At 41.4% G+C, this 22856-nt stretch overlaps 3 protein-coding genes across 5 annotated transcripts; 1 reads left to right on the forward strand and 2 right to left on the reverse strand.

Annotated features, from left to right (window-relative positions):
• Positions 1 to 1490: 1490 nt before the first annotated feature.
• Positions 1491 to 16052, forward strand: fli1rs (Fli-1 proto-oncogene, ETS transcription factor-related sequence). Of its 3 annotated transcripts, none has more exons than XM_029738464.1 (10): positions 1493 to 1679; positions 8197 to 8402; positions 9322 to 9491; positions 10897 to 11100; positions 11216 to 11290; positions 13504 to 13575; positions 13840 to 13902; positions 14025 to 14072; positions 14408 to 14491; positions 15107 to 16052. In XM_029738464.1, the coding sequence occupies exons 1-10, from the start codon at positions 1662 to 1664 to the stop codon at positions 15628 to 15630; spliced, it is 1464 nt and encodes a 487-aa protein (XP_029594324.1). In that variant the 5' UTR covers positions 1493 to 1661; the 3' UTR covers positions 15631 to 16052. The 3 variants fall into 3 exon arrangements, with proteins under 3 accessions (XP_029594328.1, XP_029594324.1, XP_029594325.1); XM_029738465.1 differs by lacking the exon at positions 1493 to 1679 and adding an exon at positions 1715 to 2238; XM_029738468.1 differs by lacking the exon at positions 14408 to 14491 and having other exon boundaries at positions 1491 to 1679.
• A 144-nt stretch (positions 16053 to 16196) lies between these two features.
• Positions 16197 to 18824, reverse strand: LOC115165542 (zona pellucida sperm-binding protein 3-like; the record flags this gene model as incomplete). The annotated part of the gene is made up of 8 exons (XM_029718734.1): positions 16197 to 16432; positions 16712 to 16752; positions 16882 to 16976; positions 17267 to 17342; positions 17716 to 17890; positions 17987 to 18087; positions 18261 to 18396; positions 18584 to 18824. Coding segments are annotated over 8 exons (1101 nt in total), but the record flags the coding sequence as incomplete, so codon positions are not given.
• Positions 18825 to 21279: 2455 nt separating this feature from the next.
• LOC115164932 (sperm acrosome membrane-associated protein 4) lies at positions 21280 to 22851 on the reverse strand. The gene is made up of 3 exons (XM_029717862.1): positions 22323 to 22851; positions 21873 to 21992; positions 21280 to 21747 (listed from the first exon to the last, which is right to left on the reverse strand). The coding sequence occupies exons 1-3, from the start codon at positions 22372 to 22374 to the stop codon at positions 21542 to 21544; spliced, it is 378 nt and encodes a 125-aa protein (XP_029573722.1). The 5' UTR covers positions 22375 to 22851; the 3' UTR covers positions 21280 to 21541.
• Between the last annotated feature and the right edge of the window lie 5 nt (positions 22852 to 22856).

The following is a 22856-nucleotide window of genomic DNA, read 5'->3' on the forward strand; positions in this document are numbered from 1 at the left end:
CCCCCCCCCCCCCCCCCCCCCCCCCCTGTCTCCAGACAAGGACACATGGGGGTTCGAGTTACACAACCTCCTGGCCGGCCTAATGATGACGAGTCCATCATCAACTCAACTGATTTACCAACTGAATGACACAATGAAAAACTCCAGAATATTACAAAGCTGAACAACGCCAGAACCTCAATCAAAATATCTCATAGATGATCTTAATACAAATAGGCCTAAACATTGTTCAGTGGACTGAAGGGACAGTTCTACTATTTTTCGTTATTTTCTTTCACAAATGAGGAAACTTTTAAATGTATATGACAGAAAATGCATAATAAATCTAAGTACATTAGTAGGCTATTAATGCTGTGCCTTGTTATCAGGCTTGGGTTAATCTCAGCTAGGCTATTTATTTATTTTTATTTATTTTTACCTAAAAGGCCAAAGAAAGTTTCGATTTTCTGAACACATTATGGTGATAGACAAACTGAAGTAGGTTTGGGCTACTCCATGCATGCGTTAAAGCCAGATTGAGGCATACGCAATGTGTGATAGCTTTCATGATAAACCCATGGAAATTTAGAATTAAAGGCAAATCTTTTCTCTGAAAATACAGAAACTCACATTTTGTATTGTCTAACTTTGCACGCTATTAAATCAGAAAACAATGTATTGTGAATTTGTTTAAAGTCATCTTTTACATTCAACCTCAAGGAAGTGCATTGGGCCTATCATATTATAGCCATATCTATAGTCTCCATTTATAGACCGACTTGCAGACTAAAAAAGTAAAGGCCTTAAAATATGCATTTTCCTACATCGACGATAGATGGTTATTTGTAAGAGAACATTTAAGGATCCGTTTGCTAAGGGGAACATGGTCTTACTTTGTAACCTACTTTGGAAGGAGGTTCTTTTTTATCACAGTGTGCACGTTTGCGGTCAGAGATTTTTTGACATCAGTTGCAATTTCCGGAGTCATATTTAGAAAAACTACAGGAAGGCTCGACAATGTTCATTACCACTATGGTTATTAGGATGTGGAAATTCAAGTTTAGAATGTTGCAAGCAACAGGCTTTTGAATGACAAACGAATGTATTTATCTCGACAATGTCCAAGAACAAATTAGAAATGGGCCTACATTCATTTGTAAATGACATGTTGCTTGAAACACACATGATGCAATGTGTTTGTGCACCTCAAAAATGCATGATGGCAATAAATACTTCTCAAAACATTGCTGGACGATAACAACACTCGGAGCAAAGCCTACAGAAGCCCAACAGTTCTGCACCTTAATTGCTCTATGTCCAATCATCAAGCCTGATCAACTTTTTCGCAGTCAGATTAGGAAGATTGGCATCGTTGGTTTGTAGGCTAATCAGCAGTTTTCCGTGTGCAATGTTGTAAGAAATGAAAAAGGACTTCGTTTCACCAGTAGGGACCCAACCCTAATGCGTTGTTAGAGTGACTTCACTTCCCAATTTAGAGTGAGAGAGAAAAAAAAACTGCCATCCGGTTATGGACTAAGCAAGAATTGTTGCTGCAATGGTTTGCGCCAAAGGGTAAATGCGCTTGTGTATGGGTTGATGCGATTCAGTCAGGCTATCCAGACTAGTTATAACGTGTTTAAATGACTAGATGAGAATCAACGACTGAGTGAGTGACTGCTACAATGGACTGTACGATAAAGGTAGGCGATTGAACTGGTTTTAATGTCGCTTGTGAAAACGATACGCAGCCACCCACTGAGTCGGTTAGCACGTCTCTGTTTGCTGAGTGAGAGATGCAAAGCGGTGATGCGAGGTCCCCACTCTTTCCTTCTTGTACAAAATTTCCTCTTCCTTCCCGTTCGTGGTTGTATGTCGGCTCTTTAATAACACAAGTAACCACTACATCTTTACACACCGATAAAAACGAAATGGTGTCCAGCACTGCACGCGTAAACAGGGGAGCGCATAACTCGCGATTTGAATTGTTTCATTTAATCAAGTTTTATGCAGACTTACCTGGCTTAAAAGCACATATGCTAGTCTAAAGAAAGTTAAAGGTGATTTAAAGAAGTGATGCACCTGTCCGAATTGATGATAAAGACGACACCTTTGAGGCACATTACACAGCATATAAGCAATCTTGATCAGTACAAGTTTATTGGAGCGCGCTCGTGGCAGGTGTCTTGGCGCCATGGAAGGTATTTGGAGAATAAGGCCACTTTCCATAGAGTTGGAGGATCGAAATCCATGACATGACTGGTATTTCATATTTTACATTTCTTTCCACATTCATCATCATTACCACAACATATGAATAACTGTTAGGATTATCTTATCCAATTAACAAAAGGACTTCAGTAAATTCCTTCTTCTTTAATCGAATTATTAAAATGGGGTAATGTAAAGACGGTCTAAAGCTTACCGAAATTGATGAGAATAACTAGGCGACTAGATGTAGCCTAACTGTTATTGGAATAGATCAAATATTGATTTATCGAATTGTTCTGAAACGCATTTTTCTCATGAAGGTGGGGTACAAACGCTGACCGAGACAACAGAACAGCATCAATTACAAATATAACGTATTGAGGTATTCCTTGTTATAGCAATAGTGATTATTATTTTCACGAAATAGGGTGAATTTAACCAAACAGTTTACGAATAGTTCGATTAAAATATGTAGAACCGGATTAAATCGCTTGTCCTATAAAACGACAAGGACCTTACATATTGAAAAAAAAAATGCACTAAAACAACGAATGGATTTTCTGCCAAGGTTATACATCTCACAATCAATTCAGTCTATTTGCAGAACGAAACATATCTATTTAGAGGCTAATAACGAAACGAAATAAACGATTTAACAGGTTTTGAAATTGGTTGAGGAACCATAATGATTATATTTTGAAGTAGCTAAGGCATTGGAATAAACCACTTACATTAAAATGTTATTAAACTTGATTAAATTGATTAAAATGTATATGTTTTGGACCAACAACTTTAGCCTATGTTCACGCATTGCAGGTGTCCATCCTTTTTCTCGTCCACTGAAGTCAAATCACTTCCAGAAACGAATAACGAAATCATCATTAATTTTCTTCATACCCTACAGCTATTACAACATATAGGCCTAACGTACTTAGGCTATTATTTGGATAACCTGAGCGGGGTAAAAAATAGGCTACTTCTGGTTACTGAAACTGTATGTTATTACAGTGACACAGAGAGCGTAATTTAGGAGCGCGCGCGCGCACACACTTTTAAAACTTAAATATGTAGGCCCATCTAATGAAACATGGATATTTTCTAAAACATTCAGATAAAGTCAGTTGTTTTTGTCAAAGTTATTTAAAGAATATAGTGGCCTAAACTGCAAACAGGAGCGCTTGTCAGGTGTCGTTATCTGAACTCTGCAGGCTTCCTGTCTCAAACCTCAGACTTTCCGCACACATTTCCGCTCCCTCCACACGAAAAAAGGCAACAGAGCCTTTGCAAAACATAATCAAGTCCCTGGATGTTTCGAGGTACTGCATTGTTTTAGATGTGAATAAATGAACTCTGAATATAGCCAAGACGACCGTGCTCATACTCCATGTATTTATTACTGGCAGCTACAGTACATGCGTTATGTTTCTACTGTCTAAAAGCCATGTAAAAAAAAAAGCCATGATGTCGCCATATCAAAAGTTGTGAAAACCACGTTTTTTGCATGTTGAATGAGCAGCTGCTGCAGGCCTTTGCAAAATCAGCTCGACACAACCTCTACTTCTGCTTTCTTGGCCTCTACACCATATTGACGACAGAGTTGGTCAAATGTTACATGGATCACCGTAGTGAATTAGTGATCAACTGCATGCAATAAGCAAAACAAACAGTTTATTGATATATGGCTCTGGTTTCAATAGGCAGATATTTATTCATTTCAATTGTGATAAACAATAGCATAATTCACTTTTTTTTAGATGTACACTTTTTACCCATTGACTTTTTAAATAATAGACGATTGAATATTTAGCGGAGTCAATCTTCTTGGTTGGCAATGAACATTCCCTTTCGTAGACAAACTGCAATTTGAGGCCTCTGTGGAAAGGCACCATCAGCACAGATCAAAGCTAAAATAAATTCACAACATACAGTTGAAGTCGGAAGTTTGCATACATACACCTTAGCCAAATACATTTAAACTCAGTTTTTCACAATTCCTGACATTTAATCCTAGTAAAAAATCCTTGTTTTAAGTCAGTTAGGATCACCACTTTATTTTAAGAATGTGAAATGTTAGAATAATAATAGAGAGAATGATTTATTTCAGCTTTTATTTCTTTCCTCACATTCCCAGTGGGTCAGAAGTTTACATGCTACCAAATACAAATTGAGTATATTGCCTTTAAATTGTTTAACTTGGGTCAAACGTTTCGGGTAGCCTTCCACAAGCTTCCCACAATAAGTTGGGTGAATTTTGGCCCATTCTTCCTGACAGAGCTGGTGTAACAGAGTCAGGTTTGTAGGCCTCCTTGATCACACACGCTTTTTAAGTTCTGCCCACAAATTTTCTATAGGATTGAGGTCAGGGCTTTGTGATGGCCACTCCAATACCTTGACTTTGTTGTCCTTAAGCCATTTTGCCACAACTTTGGAAGTATGCTTGGGGTCATTGTCCATTTGGAAGACCCATTTGCGACCAAGCTTTAACTTCCTGACTGATGTCTTGAGATGTTGCTTCAATATATACACATAATTTTCTTGCCTCGTGATGCCATCTATTTTGTGAAGTGCACCAGTCCCTCCTGCACAAAGCACCCCCACAACATGATGCTGCCACCCCCGTGCTTCACGGTTGGGATGGTGTTCTTCGGCCTGCAAGCCTCCCTCTTTTTCCTCCAAACATAACGATGTTCATTATGGCCGAACAGTTCTATTTTTGTTTCATCAGACCAGAGGACATTCCTCCAAAAAGTACGATCTTTGTCCCCATGTGCAGTTGCAAACCGTAGTCTGTCTTTTTTTATGGCGGTTTTGGAGCAGTGGCTTCTTCCTTGCTGAGCGGCCTTTCAGGTTATGTGGATATAGGACTCGTTTTACTGTGGATATAGATACTTTTGTACCTGTTTCCTCCAGCATCTTCACAAGGTCCTTTGCTGTTGTCCTGGGATCGATTTGCACTTTTCGCACCAAAGTGCGTTCATCTCTAAGAGACAGAATGCATCTCCTTCCTGAGCGGTATGACGGCTGCGTGGTCCCATGGTGATTATACTTGTGTACTATTGTTTGTACAGATGAATGTGGTACCTTCAGACGTTTGGAAATTGCACCCAAGGATGAACCAGACTTGTGGAGGTCTACAATTATTTTTCTGAGGTCTTGGCTGATTTCTTTTGATTTTCCCATGATGTCAAGCAAAGAGGCACTGAGTTTGAAGGTAGGCCTTGAAATACATCCACAGGTACACCTCCAATTAACTCAAATTTTGTCAGTTAGCCTATCAGAAGCTTCTAAAGCCATGACATAATTTTCTGGAATTTTCCAAGCTGTTTAGAGGCACAGTCAACTTAGTGTATGTAAACTTCTGACCCACTGGAATTGTGATACAGTGAATTATAAGTGAAACAATCTGTCGGTAAACAATTGTTGGAAAAATTACTTGTGTCATGCCCTAACTGACTTAAAAAAACTATAGTTTGTTAACAAGAAATTTGTGGAGTGGTTGAAAAACGAGTTTTAATGACTCCAACCTAAGTGTATGCAAACTTCCGACTTCAACTGTAAATCAACTTCAGCAACGATATGGAACAAAAGTTAATCTAACCATGATAATTAGGCACGTAGACTGCAATGTATTTGGTTTAGACTAGTAATCAGTTTCCCTTGTGAATCAAGGATATATCTAGGAACTGTAAGAGAGAGCAGGTGGGAAGCAGGTGTTGGACAAGTAAATGTTTGTTTGCTTTTGCACTGTGTTTGAGTTCCAGTAGAGGTTATTAAGCTAGACCTCTGTTGTGAATGCGAGGATGTTTCACAACAGTTGGTAGTACATAGTTGTGGTACAAGGATGTGTCACTATTGGTGAATTGTGTGAGCACCACCCTTTGCGGCTGATTCATAAGATGATTATCTGATGCGCTGCTAACCATCGACCATTAAGCAGCTGAACCTGAGACAACAGACTTCTAACTGACAGTCCTATATGTTCTTCCTGTGTATGGTTTAGTTGGTTTTTGTATTTTGTTGGACCTTTTTATGGCAGCATCTAGTATTAGCCTTAGGTGGGCCTAGTACATTCAGTACAAACCTTTCAATAGATAAAAATGGCCTAAGTGTGATAATGCACAAATATGCTGAAAATAAAGATTTGAATTTTGTTAGCAGAACTGACAGGATATTGATAATGTGCGTTTGTACTGTGTATGCTTGAACTTTGACAGCAGAACTGACAGGACTTTAAAACGCGTGTTTGTAGTGTGTATGCTATGTGTGTGTGCAGACAAAATTGTTTTCAAAACTATTTTGTGTTCCTCAGCAACAGGGCCTAGCTTCTATGAAACTCATTAAACAGGAAGTCAGTTGTGGCATTGGCGGTCAGGCCACATTCGGTATATTTGTGTCAGTTTGCAAGCTACAGAGGGAGAGGGAGGGGGGGGGGGGCGAGAGAGAAAGAGCAGGTGTATGAGCTTGTGGCTGTGAATGCACAAACACGCCATTGAAACAATGACTGAACCTAATGAAAGATAAGAAGTTCAACAATTGATCAAATCACTCCAATGCATAACGTTACAATATGAGAATGGCGCTCATGACCCTTTCCATGAATCGCTGCTGCTCAGCCTCAACCTCTTCTCAGATCAGCCCTTAGTTTCACTTCTGCTGCCAGGGCCTCTGCACAACATGAGAGGAGGAGGGAGACAGACAGGGAGAAGAAGGAGAGTCGAAGAGAGAGCGAGAGGAAAGAGACAGAAAGAGAGGAGAGAGAGGGTAACGGTCAGGGAGGAAAGTGTGGTGGACCTGTGATGTGTTGTTCCTCTACCACTGAAAACAAACGTATCACGTGTGCTAACATTTCAGTATCAGCACTGAAGTAATATTATGTCTGTTTGATATATTAATGTCATTTATTTAAGCTACAATGTTGCTATAGCTAACAGTCCTGTCACTGTTAGCCTGAAGAAGGAAATGCCACTAAATGTGTGCCATGCATAAAACACTTTACAATGCTCAGGTAACACAATGGAAGAGCGGGACTTTGAACTTCAATCAAGGCTGTGTATTCTTGCTGTCCGACGTACCCAACCCTCCCCTACCTTCATCAACCCTAGGTTGTTTTCCAGCTTTAAATGAGCCACATCTTTACACTGTGGCCCCCCTCTGTTTCCTTTCCCTTGGCCTGTGCCAAAAGGTTTCTCTGCACATGGGGGCCAGATTTCCTGTGGGCCACCGATAAAGCCCGGCACTGACGTACGAGCCGCAAAGACAATAGTGAAGTCCTCTAAACACACACGCACTTACTCCCACTTAGACCTACACATATATACTTACCCACACAAAGACTCAAAAACAAGGCCTATCCTTACCCACTGTATAGACACAACATGCCCTCGCAGACACACACACACACACAAACACACACAGAGACACACACAGAGATACACACAGAGACACACACACTCACACAGAAGAGTGCCATCTTGAAGAATGGTTTGGAGTTTTGGGGCCTTTGTCAGCGTTAAACACAGGAAGCAGCACAAAGAAAGCGTCTCAAATCTTGATCTGACTCCACCAAGCTCCCTCCCATCACCCCAATCCCAACGAATTAAAACTGTGACAAGGTTCACAGAAGCTCTCATTTCTCCAAACGTCGATGCCAGTGTACAGCACGTAACTGCAATCAAACATTATGTTACAGCTAAATTTATCAAATAAAGACAGTGATTTATAAGCTTCATACCACAATCTCCTATTTTCCATGTAATGTTCCTCAAGTCACCAATCACAAATTCTAAAGACATCTGGACTATGACAAAGTTAGAAACAGGAATTAATAAATCCTTAATCAATAGAACAAGACTCATTAGGGTGTGGAATCTCATCATGCGTGTTCCATTCAACATAGTGTGGAAAAACCTCACAGAGGTGTGGGCAGTTTCCTGGCTATCATCATTACATGACTAGTTGTGGCCCATACTTATCGTAACCGCTGACTCCACTGTTTGTCCGTGCCGGCAGGAAGCACTGTCCGTGGTGAGCGAGGACCAGTCCATTTTCGAGTCACCCTTCCCTGCCGCCACGACCATGCACATGAAGGGCGAGATGACGTCACCGGGAAGCTTCAGCCAGGCCTCCGAAGAGAGCCAAGAGCCCACCGAGCCGGAGTGGGCCGGGCCGAGAGCACAGAACCCTGGGAAGAGAGGAGAGCACATCAACGGAACCAGGTGAAGGAGGGCGCATCAGTATTAGCAGTCTTTGAGAGAAGTTATACCACTTATTTAGTGTTATATTTACCACATTCCCACTCATTTAGTGTTATATTTACCACATTCCCACTCATTTAGTGTTATATTTACCACATTCCCACTCATTTAGTGTTATATTTACCACATTCCGACTCATTTAGTGTTATATTTACCACATTCGCACTCATTTAGTGTTATATTTACCACATTCCCACTCATTTAGTGTTATATTTACCACATTCCCACTCATTTAGTGTTATATTTACCACATTCCCACTCATTTAGTGTTATATTTACCACATTCCCACTTATTTAGTGTTATATTTACCACATTCCCACTTATTTAGTGTTATATTTACCACATTCCCACTCATTTAGTGTCATATTTACCACATTCCCACTTATTTAGTGTTATATTTACCACATTCCCACTTATTTAGTGTCATATTTACCACATTCCCACTTATTTAGTGTTATATTTATCACATTCCCACTTATTTAGTGTTGTATTTACCACATTCCCACTCATTTAGTGTTATATTTACCACATTCCCACTTATTTAGTGTTGTATTTACCACATTCCCACTCATTTAGTGTTATATTTACCACATTTCCACTTATTTAGTGTTATATTTACCACATTCCCAATTATTTAGTGTTGTATTTACCACATTCCCACTCATTTAGTGTTGTGTTTTTCACATTCCCACTTATTTAGTGTTGTATTTACCACATTCCCACTCATTTAGTGTTGTGTTTTTCACATTCCCACTTATTTAGTGTTGTATTTTTTACATTCAAGAGAGTTGACCATCACCATAATAAATACTGCAACAGGATCACACAGAATCATACCAGAATATTACTAATCTCCTTACTCTCTCCCTCTCTCGACAGTCGTGAGTCCCCTGTGGACTGCAGTGTGACCAAACGCTCCCGACACATGAGCAGCAATGATGGGGGTCAGCTGGCCTACCAGGCCTCGTACCCCGAGCCCCGCGCCAGCCCCCAGACCGCCACCCCGCCCCACAGCGCCACAGAGGAGAAGAGAGTCATAGTGCCCGCAGGTGAGGTGCCAACACACTCAGCGGAGGGGTGACCAGATCCTATGGCACACAAGGATCTGTGAAGAGAATAGGCTGGGATGGTGTTCCCATCATATTGCCTTCCCCTGTTAAATGATCTTCCATCATTTGTGAGTCAGCCATTAAGAGCAGATTTTAGGAACCGGGAAGGGAGCACACTTTTGGAATGGAATCCAGCCAATGAGTCATTGTTGGGAGATTCCACCTAAGATGACATTCCAAACATTAGACATCATTAGGTGTGTTAAATCTATACAATTAATAGACAAGACTACAAGGTTTGATTGTTAGCCTGAGTCACACAGGCAAAGTTATTCTAGTGGCCATGATAATACACGGATATTACATCACAGCTGTGTTAAACAAGGACAATGAAGACCCTAGGGCTGGGTCCCATCCCCCCAATTTCTGAGCGCAAAAACATTTATAACAATATTTTTATTTTTGGACATAAAAAATTGTAAAACACTAGCAAATCCGCTACAAGTTATTTACATTTTGGAAATCTGTTAAAAAGTATTCCCACACATAATAGAAAGATAAGTGATCATATAAAAATGGAAGCAAGGTTTTTTAATCAAATATATCTGTTTGGGCTTCTTGCGGTCAATTTGCAGTCTACAAATGATTTGTAATTATGTTCCAGCCCCCTGACCATCCGCTCAAGAAAAACAAAGTTGATGATCTAGTTGATGATCCCTGCCCTAGGGCAGCGGTTCACATACTCTGGGTCAAGACCAACATCCGGGACACTGGATAAAAACGCTTTCAGTGTAAACTTAAACGACTAAAACCAAATAGAAAATATGTCGAAAATATAAAGGACCTATTTATTTTTCAATAGCAGCCTATAATCTTTGAAAATGAACAATCAACCGAATAAAAGCTAGACAATCAGCCCCCATTGATTTTGTAATGTTTGAGCATAAGAACACAGCATCAGCCATGTAAAAATGCATAGAATTGTAGGAAATGTGGGAGATTAGCTTTGAAACTGCAACATTTTGTCTCCGCTGCTAAGATAATGTTTTACTTATTATTTGGTTTGTGTCTGTTTTTTTTCCACTGCTCACCCCTTTTGGTGGGTCGCGACTCAAAAGACACCTCAATTGGTGGGTCACAAAGCAAAACAGTTTGGGAACACCTGCCCTAGGGTACAGACCGTGGCTTGGCGTCTCCAAACTACTGTCTGATATTTTGGGGTATTCATGAGGTCCATACGTAATCTTTGGGTTTTTACTGTACATTTAAAAATACCTTTGAGGAGAAGAAAACAAAAGAGTAACTTCTCAACTTTATGAGATGCTGGGTCTGTGTGAGTTACAACAACCTCCTGTTACCCTGACTTACCAATCTCTCTTCCTTCTCCTCTTCTTCCTGGTCCCAGACCCTGAGGTATGGACCCAGGACCATGTGCGCCAGTGGCTGGACTGGGCCATCAAGGAGTACAGCCTGGAGGAGGTGGACATCATGCAATTCCACACACTGGAGGGCAAGGCCCTCTGCAAGATGACCAAGGAGGATATGATGCGCCTCACGTCCGCCTACAACACAGACATCCTGCTCGGCCACCTCAATTACCTCCGGCAGAGTAAGGGTTACGGCCTGGGACTCGTAGAAAGTTTTCATATGACTATTTTCATACTTCATGAGGACATAACTGATCTATGTATCAATTTTGTAACCTTCTTTGAATCTCTTTTTAGGTAGCCCTACTTTCTCCTACCCCACAACTCCGACCAACAACACACAGCAACAACCCAGACTACAGGTTAAATCAGGTAAGACAATTAACTTCACAACTCATTACCAAGAACATAGTGACTTAGTGCAAAATCCTTAAACTGCATGCATAAAGAACCTGGAGCTAGCAAGCATTGAGATAAACAGCCTTAAAATGAGAAGGGGATTAAAATGGAGGGGTTTTGTGGCAGGAATCATCTATTCAAAACTCTTTCAGAGGCAGATCAAATACTTCACTCATTTAATGGATTCAAAATGAAGTGTTGAGTTACCATTTCAGATTACATCGTTTAGAGTGCTTTAAAGTTTCTTGGCGGAGTGTTTCCCTGAGTTGATGACTCTATTACAAGTCCACGGCTCAACAGTCAGTTTCAGACAGGAAACAGCTGCACCGGCAGAGGAAAATGGGGGAGTATGGGTCCCACTTTGGGACACAATTGACAATCTAGTGGCAACAGAGGTGGCCCGGACAAAAGGACACTCACCCCAAGGAATACTGGACCATCTTCAGCTCTCCTTTGTCTGTTTTCTTCTGGCTGCTTGTTTCCTATGGGAATGCTCAGTGGCGCATTTGATGACCAGGAAGTATCATTTCAGCGTCACCATCTTGCTACATGAAGGAGTTTATGGAAAAATTGCATGTGTAGTTTGAGCTACTCTGGGAAGCGACCATGCATCCCACTGCTGGCTTGCTTCTGAAGCTAAGCAGGGTTGGTCCTGGTCAGTCCCTGGATGGGAGACCAGATGTGTGGTGTTGGAGGCACTCTTTCCTCTGGTCTAAAAAAATATCCCAATTCTCCAGGGCAGTGATTGGGGACATTTCCAGGTGTAGGGTGCTGTCTTTTGGATGAGACATTAAAATGGGTGTCCTGACTCTCTGTGGTCACTAAAGAGTCCATGGCAATTATTGTAAGAGTAGGGGTGTTAACCCCGGCGTCATGGCTAAATTCCCAATCTAGCCCTCATACCATCATGGCCACCTAATTATCCCCAGCTTACAATTGGCTCATTCATCCCCCCTCCTCTGCCCTGTAACTATTCCCCAGGTCATTGCTGTAAATGAGAATGTGTTCTCAGTCCACTTACCTGGTAAAATAAAAAATAAATGTTGTAGGCTAGCTCAGTGCTCTCATGTAGTATGTCAAGTTGAAGGCCCTCTGGGTTACCGCAGGCTAACATTAGCAACTAAATGATCCTTATAACTTTGTCTGTCAAAGTAATCGGACATGCATCTGGTGAAATAGAAGCAATTATTGATACCATGATTGTGTTTGGGAAAAAATGCTTCCTTCCTTCTATGGCTGCAGGGTAAATCCATTTGAATTCAAACACTTTTTGACAGCCCCCCCTTTTGATTTGAATGAAACATTCCATACACATTTTCCCATTGTATAAGTGCTCAGAAAGTTACTTTTTGGACCCAAATGCAAAAACATTCAAGAGATAAAGGTGCTCAAAGTTGATCTATTTTGCATACCCCACCATACCACGAGACAGCCATGTCTTAATCAATGGAACAGATAAACGGTTGAAATTGCTCTAATTTAAAAGCTTACAAATAGTGTTGTCAAACTATTTTATACTTTCTTGAAAATAAAAATGTAATTTAACCTTAAACATAAATTATCAATACATACTGAAACTCTGATTTGTTTCATGTTGAAATATAGTTCCATTCTATTTCTACGATTGAAATGACACCCACCCTGTATTAAAGAGCATGTTATGTCTCAACCAATGGCAGGCACAACACAAAAACCGCAGATGATGTAAAGTAGGGTCTACGCTACAACATATGCATATATTAAGAAAATAAGAGTTTGCGTGTTTGTAGATAATTAACGTTAAAGGTTAAAAAAAAAGTCCATTATTATTTTAAAAACATTTTAATAATTTATTTGAAAACTGTTTGAAAAACCTTTTTATAAGCTTTTAACTGATATCGTACTCAACTGTTTATCCTTTCCAGTGCTGAAGACATGAATGTCTCATGGTGGAGTATGCAAATGAGTCAACTTTGAGCACCTTTATCTCCTAAATGTTTTTGCATTCGGGTCCAAAAAGTAACTTTCTGACTACTTCTTCCATGTACAAAAAATGAAAAGTTTGAAAGTTTTGTTTAAATCAAAAGGGAAGTTGTCAAAAAGTGATGGATTTACCCTGCTACCCTGTCTGTCCTCTATGCTTAAAAGCCCTCTCTGAACTTTCTTCCTGTGGATGCCTCGTCTCACCCTCCGTTCTTTTTGAGCAGAGAACAGTTATGAGGAGATAGGCAGAAGGAACAGCTGGCCATCGAACCCCATGCCACCTCCAATACCCAAAGGTACAATAACCGACATCACATCTCATTCTCAGTGCTTTACATTTATTGTGAGCACTAAGGCAGATTCATACTAATAGTTGTAGCAAGATATTAGTTCTAGAAATTATTACTAGTGTTTCACAGCAGAGAGAATACATTCATTAAGTCAAGCATTTTGTAGTTCAAGATGGAATAGTACTGATAGAGCAAACTAAGAGTAAACAGAGAGCTTTGTCGACATGTTTGCATTATACTGATAAATACATCATGTTGTTTATGATTTAGGTTCTCCCATGGAGCACCAACACAGCACCAGAGTCACAGAGCCTCCGCCGAGAAGTGTGCAAGGTGTGCTTTCTCGTTTCCTGATCCTAGTTTGTTGTAACACTGGTATAACCTTTGTATCATAGTCAAGCCAACAATGTCTTAATAGAACAATCTAACATTTCAAACCCTTCATTTCCTTGCAGACCCATACCAAGCATTAGGTCCCATCAGCAGTCGTCTAGCCAACCCAGGTGAGAGCATATCCCATAATGCACCATGTTAAACTGGTGAACCAAAAAGGTGGTGACAAATGTGGCCTTTACACTGTCTGCTTTGGTGTCATGAACTGTAACACTCCAAAAGAGATTGAATAGGAGAAAAGAGGAGGGCCGAGGTATTCCTTAAAAAGAGAACAATTCATGGTCATACATTCCCCGTCTGGGATGGCACATTGACAAACACCTCCACCTAGATGAAAGCATTATACATTCGCCCTCAGCAAAACTAGGCTGAAACATTTGAATTATTGTCTCCCGTTGACCAGAATGACCCTGTTTGACAGAATGAATTCTGTATCTCCTCACAGAAGGGCAGGCCCTCCACTCCAAGAACCGAACAAGCAAACACAGTTCATACAGGCTGCCTGACCCCAGCGCTCACAGGCCTGTGGGTAGGTTTCTGCCTGGTCCACCCACGTTCTGTCTCTCTCCATGACACACAGTGAAAAAGGTCACATTTGCAGGAGTAGTTCAAACTTCAAAGTGTATTTAGAATCCTGGTGGTATCTCTTTTACAAGTTGTATCCTCAGACACAAAGACACCCATGGGACATTGATATAATATGACGGATATTTTAATAGCAAAATAGTCCACGAGAAGGAGATATTAGTGGTGCATGAATGAAACTGCATGTGAATGAATTCAATTGTATTTTCGTGTCAAATTGACAGTTGGCAACCCATCCCTGACAGGATTCATTGACACAAACAAAATAGACAATGATTCACAGTGACAATTCTTCCAGTGTTCTGTAAAGTGCAAATTGCATAAAGAATGAAATGGAAATCCATACATAATAGTAGATAAGTATATTCAAGCTAAAAACATCTTACAAATCTATACAAATACAGAAAATGAAAGTGGGTGTATGGATAAAACTTCACTAATCTACAAACAATCCTACTCTTAAGAGAAGCATTTCAGAAACGGATCTTGCTCGCTTTAACAGAACCCAGCCCTTTGATGCATCCATTCCCCTCACCCCCTGTCCCATTTCTCTTCCAAGGCTCTGGACAGATCCAGCTGTGGCAGTTCCTGCTGGAGCTGCTGTCGGACAGCAACAACTCCAGCATCATCACCTGGGAGGGAACAAACGGCGAGTTCAAGATGACCGACCCGGACGAGGTGGCCAAGCGTTGGGGCGAGCGCAAGAGCAAGCCCAACATGAACTACGACAAGCTGAGCCGCGCCCTGCGCTACTATTACGACAAGAACATCATGACCAAGGTGCACGGCAAGCGCTACGCCTACAAGTTTGACTTCCAGGGCATCTCACAGGCCCACCAGAGCCACGGCGGAGAGGGGGGCATTATTAAGTATCAGACTGAGGTATCTTATGCCCAGCCCTACCACAGCCACCAGCCAAAAATGAACTTCATGAACACACATGCCGCCCCTATGCCCGTGTCCCCTGGGAACTTTTTCGGGCCGCCTACAACTTACTGGAACTCAACAACCAGCCCCATGTATCCGGGGTCTCCCATGCCAAGGCACCCGGGGACTCACTCCCACCTGAGCTCATACTATTGAGGCCTGGGTGTCTTGCACTAGACTGGATGGCCTGGCAGAGCTTTCTGAAACAGACTGATATCCAAGATACCATCCACAATGTATCTGGTCTTTAATGTCTAAATTACATTGTAACGCTATGCAAGTTTTTGAATTTCTCAGTTATGGAGGTTGAGAATGTTTATTTCCTGTGATTGTTGTTTGAAAACCAAGTTTTTCAATTATGTAAGTATTTTGTTTAATATGTAATTGACGTCATTGGAGGATTCAAGGGGAAAGTCACTGAGCGTGGGAAGTGGTAAAACTGTTGTCTTTATCTCAATTACTATATTCATTAAATCAAACATTTGTAAAAGTATAATTGTACAGAATGTTTCATACAATTGTAGCAATAAAACATTTACCCCTGTAGTAATGCTAATAAAAGGAACTTGTATATTTGAGTTGGTCTCCTCTCTTTTCTTCAAACCATTGATCATTTTAACCGACAAAAATATTAACAAGATGGTGTATCAGAATTTGTTTTCTTTTTTTATTTCCAAGATGAATTATCGACATGAATATCAGGCAGTGACCACAGTTGCTGTCTATTTGTCCACACCAAAGAACTCCGCGAATGTTCTGTGTGGTTCAGAGACCTGCTCCACTTCCACGACAGCAAATCCCTTCACAGGCCTCCCTTTAAGTCTCTCCACCTGCCTCACACCTAACTGCCCCTCCACCACGGTCTCGGGCTGTGAGGTTGTCGTCACCTCCTGGGTCAGAGCAGGCTTTGTGTTGTATTCAACCGACCACGGCTTGCTGGTGACCATCTTGGTGGTGGCTAGAGTACACAGAGCGAGATAGATGCTAAACTTCCTCACCGACACAGACTGAATAAATGGATACTCATTGATGGCAATAGGCTAAGCTTTAGGCAGAAATGTTTGAAAATGGCTTTCCAAATAAAAATGATTCATATCATAATGAGGCCATCTTTACAAGCGTAAAAAAGTACTCTTGACCAAAACAACCTCACAAAACCAACAGTAAGTAAACGCAAAGATACACTTGTAGGCACGGTACACACCAGAGGGGACAGCAGAGCTACATGTGGACTCACAACAGGAGCAGACTGAAGAAGCTCCATACAGCTCCTTCCATCTGATTGGACCAGACCAAGACGTGTCAGAGCAACACGAGTCTTTTTTCTATTATTCATGGTTTTCTATCATCTTTTGGCGGGGCTTTATGGATAAAGTATCAGACAGCGTCAGTATTATCAGGGCTTACCCTCCTGCTGCGGAATCGTAAGTGCAGGCCTTGGCAGTTGAAGAGGGGACAGACCTCCCTACAGACATAGCACAGTGCGTGTAGAGCTGCTGTGGCTGAAGAGGAGAGGCTCAGGCTGATTCAAATGTGGCGCAGAATCTACAGTTTGCATCCTTATGTACATACTACTTCCAATGCGATGTAGAGTCAGCAGACCTCGGTAAATCAATTGCACAGACAAGGGAAAGGAAAAGGTATTCAAGCTCAGTAGTTATAATGCTTGATGAAGGCCATATATTGCATAGGAAATCTAATGATCTAATGATCAACTACTGGTCAGTTGACGAAGGTTACTGTTGCATATCATGAACGGAGCGCATCTTCAGAATGTGCATCCTTAACATACCTGCCCTGCTGTCATTCCCTGAAACGGGAAAGCATCCATGGTAAACCTCACAACATTCCTTTTATATGGGATGAATCTGGAGCCAAGAAGTTCCTTAAAAAGGGTCAATCTGCAATTGCTACATTCATGTTTGGACTTACAAAATGTACCCATTGATTGTTGAAGAACGTAACTTATAGATGCTGCATGAGCCTAGTTCAACTGTTGTACAACATCAGAACCCAAAACTTGCATTTGGGTATCATAGACGGTCAGTACTTGCATCTCTTGCTCGGTCTTTGAATTTCAGAGTGGTTCCATTTCTCCAGCCCCCTCCCTCAGATTTTTGCCAAAACATGAGCTGGGATTTGTTTTGTTATTGTTTCAGCTACAGATTGCCTCTTTAAAAGCAAAGTACTGTGCAAATGAGACTGATAGAAGTGATCTGGCATACTGTATGTCTACATTACCCAAAATTGTCAATGACTGTAAAGTGAGGCGTAGAGGAGTGTGAATGCTTAATGGTCACATTACACGAGAGGGCATAGAGACGTCCATCTTTAGACATGGAGGGCGCTTCAGCCTGAAAGTACATGGGCTTTCCCATAGAGTACACATCAGATTGGGCAAGTCTCTCCCATTGAGCTGAGGGAGAGAGAATGAGAAGTCAGATCTTTCAATTACCTGAGGGCTCTTTTAAGTATTCTATAACATGAGGACTATGACTCATCTATACCCTACCATTACGTGCAGTGAGCATAGAATGGGTTCTGTTCTTCATTGGTTTGGAGACCTTGTGTACAATGTTCAACATGTAGCCTATTTTGTAGGAGTAATGATATCTGGAAAGAACTAAGCAAATCTAAATAGCCATTGACTATAAATCAACTTTTAAATGTTGTGCCAACCTGACTCATCTATGTACTTCCTGTGTATGCAATGATAACCCCTCCAGTGACATGAACTCAAGGTAAACATCAATCCATCATAAAATAGTGTAAATACTGTAGGTCACCTGTTGAAGTGACAGACAACTCGCAAGGTGAATGGTGCAGCTCGCCTGATATACCCTTGGAGATTCGGAGGGTCATATTGAAGTGTGTTGGAGTAGGCCACACGATTATTTACTAGCGATTTTATTGAAGGTATTTCTGGGAAATGTAGGCCTATGAATGTTGACAAACACACTCACTGGAAAACCTTACCGAGCGCTTGCTCCCACAAGGCCGAGGTCGTATTCGAATAGGGAATATTTTGTAGATTTATTGGCTTGGCATGTTCTTGTTTGACCTGCACGAACATCTTGTTGATGTTACAAAGTGTTATCATTTCGCGGGCTTGACTTTTTGGACCAGATAGCTTCTGTGTTGGTACACAGTGTCAGTGTTTTCCTGCCTTTATCCGGTAATTGTTTGTGTCCAGTTCCATGGACTGGAGAGAAATGTTCCATGTCTACCAGCGGCACCCTTGAGTTCTGGAACACAGGTAGTTCGTGGTAAGATGGTGAATCTTCGGCGAGTAATACCTTCACGAATGGTTTTATAAATGACTGGCGTTCATTTGAGCCTCCCTCTGCTCTTAGACAATGCAAAAGTTAAAAAGTTGAAGATCTAAAACATTTATATTCCTGTACCAAAATGGTACAATAACTCAAGCAAAATCAGGCCCTGTGTCAATTAATCTCCATAGGTATGCCGCGTTCAAATACTAGTCGGAACTGGGAAGCTTGGGAATTTCCGACTTGCAGATTCGTTGACAACCAGTTGGCAATTCGAATATTTCCGAGTTTCCTAGTTCCAACTAGAACATGAACGCGGCAGTATGCGCCAGAATCAAAAACACCTGTTGGAGACCTAGTCGACTATTGGTGCGCACAACGCTCGTGCCACCGAGGCCATTTGAACTGCAGGAAAAATATTAGATCAATTGGATTCAAATATTATAATATATGATTATGCCTACCTATAAGTTTTGATAGGCTAGAGAAAAATTGTCAGAGCCAATAAAAATTAAGACATACTTAAATATAGAAAATACAAATAGACAATTATAGATGATATCCAGACAATGTATTATCCATACAGTGGATGCTTTATACAGTGAGGAAAAAAGTATTTGATCCCCTGCTGATTTTGTACGTTTGCCCACTGACAAAGAAATGATCAGTCTATAATTTTAATGGTAGGTTCATTTGAACAGTGAGAGACAGAATAACAACAACAAAAAATCCAGAAAAACGCATGACAAAAATTTTGTAAATTGATTTGCATTTTAATGAGGGAAATAAGTATTTGACCCCCTCTCAATCAGAAAGATTTCTGGCTCCCAGGTGTCCTTTATACAGGTAACGAGCTGAGATTAGGAGCACACTCTTAAAGGGAGTGCTCCTAACCGCAGCTTGTTAACTGTATAAAAGACACCTGTCCACAGAAGCAATCAATCAATCAGATTCCAAACTCTCCACCATGGCCACCACCAAAGAGCTCTCCAAGGATGTCAGGGACAAGATTGTAGACCTACACAAGGCTGGAATGGGCTACAAGACCATCGCCAAGCAGCTTGGTGAGAAGGTGACAACAGTTGGTGCGATTATTCGCAAATGGAAGAAACACAAAAGAACTGTCAATCTCCCTCGGCCTGGGGCTCCATGCAAGATCTCACCTCGTGGAGTTGCAATGATCATGAGAACGGTGAGGAATCAGCCCAGAACTACACGGGAGGATCTTGTCAATGGTCTCAAGGCGGCTGGAACCATAGTCACCAAGAAAACAATTGGTAACACACTACGCCGTGTGGCTCAGTTGGTAGAGCATGGTGTTTGCAATGCCAGGGTTGTGGGTTCGATTCCCATGGGGGACCAGTATGGAAAAAAATGTATGGAATGTATGCATTCACTACTCTAAGTCGCTCTGGATAAGAGTGTCTACTAAAATGTAAATGTGAAGGACTGAAATCCTGCAGTGCCCGCAAGGTCCCCCTGCTCAAGAAAGCACATATAGGAACACCTGTAGGAAGTTTGCCAATGAACATCTGAATGATTCAGAGGACAACTGTGTGAAAGTGTTGTGGTCAGATGAGCCCAAAATGGAGCTCTTTGGCATCAACTCAACTCACTGTGTTTGGAGGAGGATGAATGCTGCCTATGACCCCAAGAACACAATCTCCACTGTCAAACATGGAGGTGGAAACATTATGTTTTGGGGGTGTTTTCTGCCAAGGGGACAGGACAACTTCACCGCATCAAAGGGACGATGGACGGGGCCATGTACCGTCAACTCTTGGGTGAGAACCTCCTTCCCTCAGCCAGGGCATTGAAAATGGGTCGTGGATGGGTATTCCAGCATGACAATGACCCAAAACACACGGCCAAGTCAACAAAGGAGTGGCTCAAGAAGAAGCACATTAAGGTCCTGGAGTGGCCTAGCCAGTCTCCAGACCTTAATCCCATAGAAAATCTGTGGAGGGAGCTGAAGGTTCGAGTTGCCAAACGTCAGCCTCGAAACCTTAATGACTTGGAGAAGATCTGCAAAGAGGAGTGGGACAAAATCCCTCCTGAGATGTGTGCAAACCTGGTGGCCAACTACAAGAAACGTCTGACCTCTGTGATTGCCAACAAGGGTTTTGCCACCAAGTACTAAGTCATGTTTTGCAGAGGGGGTCAAATACTTATTTCCCTCATTAAAATACAAAACATTTTATAACATTTTTGACATGCGTTTTTCTGGATTTTTTTGTTGTTATTCTGTCTCTCACTGTTCAAATAAACCTACCATTAAAATTATAGACTGATCATTTCTTTGTCAGTGGGCAAACGTACAAAATTAGCAGGGGATCAAATACTTTTTTCCCTCACTGTACGTTGTTAGCTCTCATTTTCAACTCTTATGACAGATAAATGTGGGATATTGTTAATTCTATGCCTAGATGTAAAAGAAAGTGTTAAGCACATTATTTTACATTACTTGAGCAAACACCATGTGTGTGCTTTGCTCATCTCTGGAAAATGGTCAGTTCAATGGAAAATATCTCCTCTGTCCATATTTCATGTACAGAAAGCACACATTTATTGGGTTAAACACCTGGGCCATGTTCAGCAGAATACAATGTTTTGGAACAGACAGAAATATGGCATGTACATTATAACAAACATGCCTCCAACAATTACAACAAGGAATCATGCCAGCTCTGTTCATCACATTTATATCTGAAAGGTTTCGGCGAAGCTAGGCATCTGAACGTGGTCATGTTTTCCTTATGTATTTAGCGACAGTAGCATTATCTTTAAAGGTGGGTAAATCACAGTGAGAGAGTGAATGAGAGGAGAGAGAGTGCAGAGCCAGTCCAGTAGAGGGCAGAGGGGGCTGCAGCTCCATTACACAGGTGGGTAGAACAGCATTCATTGGTAAAGGTGAAGTTGAGGCCCATGGCGTACTTCTCACCAGTCAGGCCACACAGGGCGGAGAGGACACAGCTCTTCTCATACAGTGTCACACTGAACGCTCCTGTAGATTAAAGGTGTTTATGACCGAGTTAGCGTTACATTAATGGTGTTATTTGTACACACTCAATCACAAACATGCGGGCACACACACACACACACAATGTATGTAACTTAAGGAGCTCTCACCGCGCTTCCCCACAGCTTTGCTGGACAGACATAGCTGACCTGGAGGACACTTCTGAGGGAACTTGATACAGTCCAGTGGGGAGATGGCAGGGAAGACACAGGTGAAGCAAAACAGAGGAACTGAAAGAGAAAGATATTGATTACACTAAGTACAAAGTAAAACTAAAGTTTGGCGCAGGGACTGAAGGATAGTAGAGATTTTTAATCGGTAATATTGGCAGTGAAGGTTATCAGAGGAAGAAGCTGAAGTCTTATGATGGACAGTTGAGGGAAATGGGTGGGAGGGGCTTAAACAATGCTGTTAATGTAATAATGCACAAGTCAATGTACAAAGCTAAAGACCAATTAAGCAATTAGCTTCTCCCATAAACACACATGCACACACAAACACAGTATATGATACATTGCGATATAAGTATTCCATTTCTAACTCCTTTCTCTTCCGCTTACCCACAGATGGTACCAGACACAGTAAAAGCAGACGGCATAGAAGCTGCGACATCACTTGTTTTTTGTTGTCTCTCTCCAAAACAAAGACAATATCCTGTATTCCCTTTGATTTGACTGCTTTCCCAGCTCCTCAAGACCTTTCGGTCTGCTCGTTATCTAGTTAGTCTAGATAAATGATCCTCTAAAAAATACAATTACTTTTTGCAACCTTCTCTTATCCAGTAAAATGTGTTGATGTCGTCCTTTCTGGGGATGCGCCTGTGCAAACTTATGGTATTATGCCAGTACTTTTAGTCTTCTCTCGCTTCATGCATCGGCTGCACAGATCTGAAGATGGCCTCTCGTTTTCCTTGATACTACCTTAAATATCTCCAAACATCTCCCCACCCCAACACATCTGATTCAATTAGGACATTAGCCGCCCAGTGATAAGACTGAAGTCACTCCTCCACCATGGCTGACTAAAGTTTGCACTGGAATCTGCATAAATACTAAAGTAGAAACAAACTATTTGAGTATTCAGTTAAATAGTGT

Source organism: Salmo trutta, chromosome 3 (assembly GCF_901001165.1).
Source record: "Salmo trutta chromosome 3, fSalTru1.1, whole genome shotgun sequence".
In the NCBI taxonomy this organism is placed as follows: Eukaryota; Metazoa; Chordata; class Actinopteri; order Salmoniformes; family Salmonidae; genus Salmo; species Salmo trutta.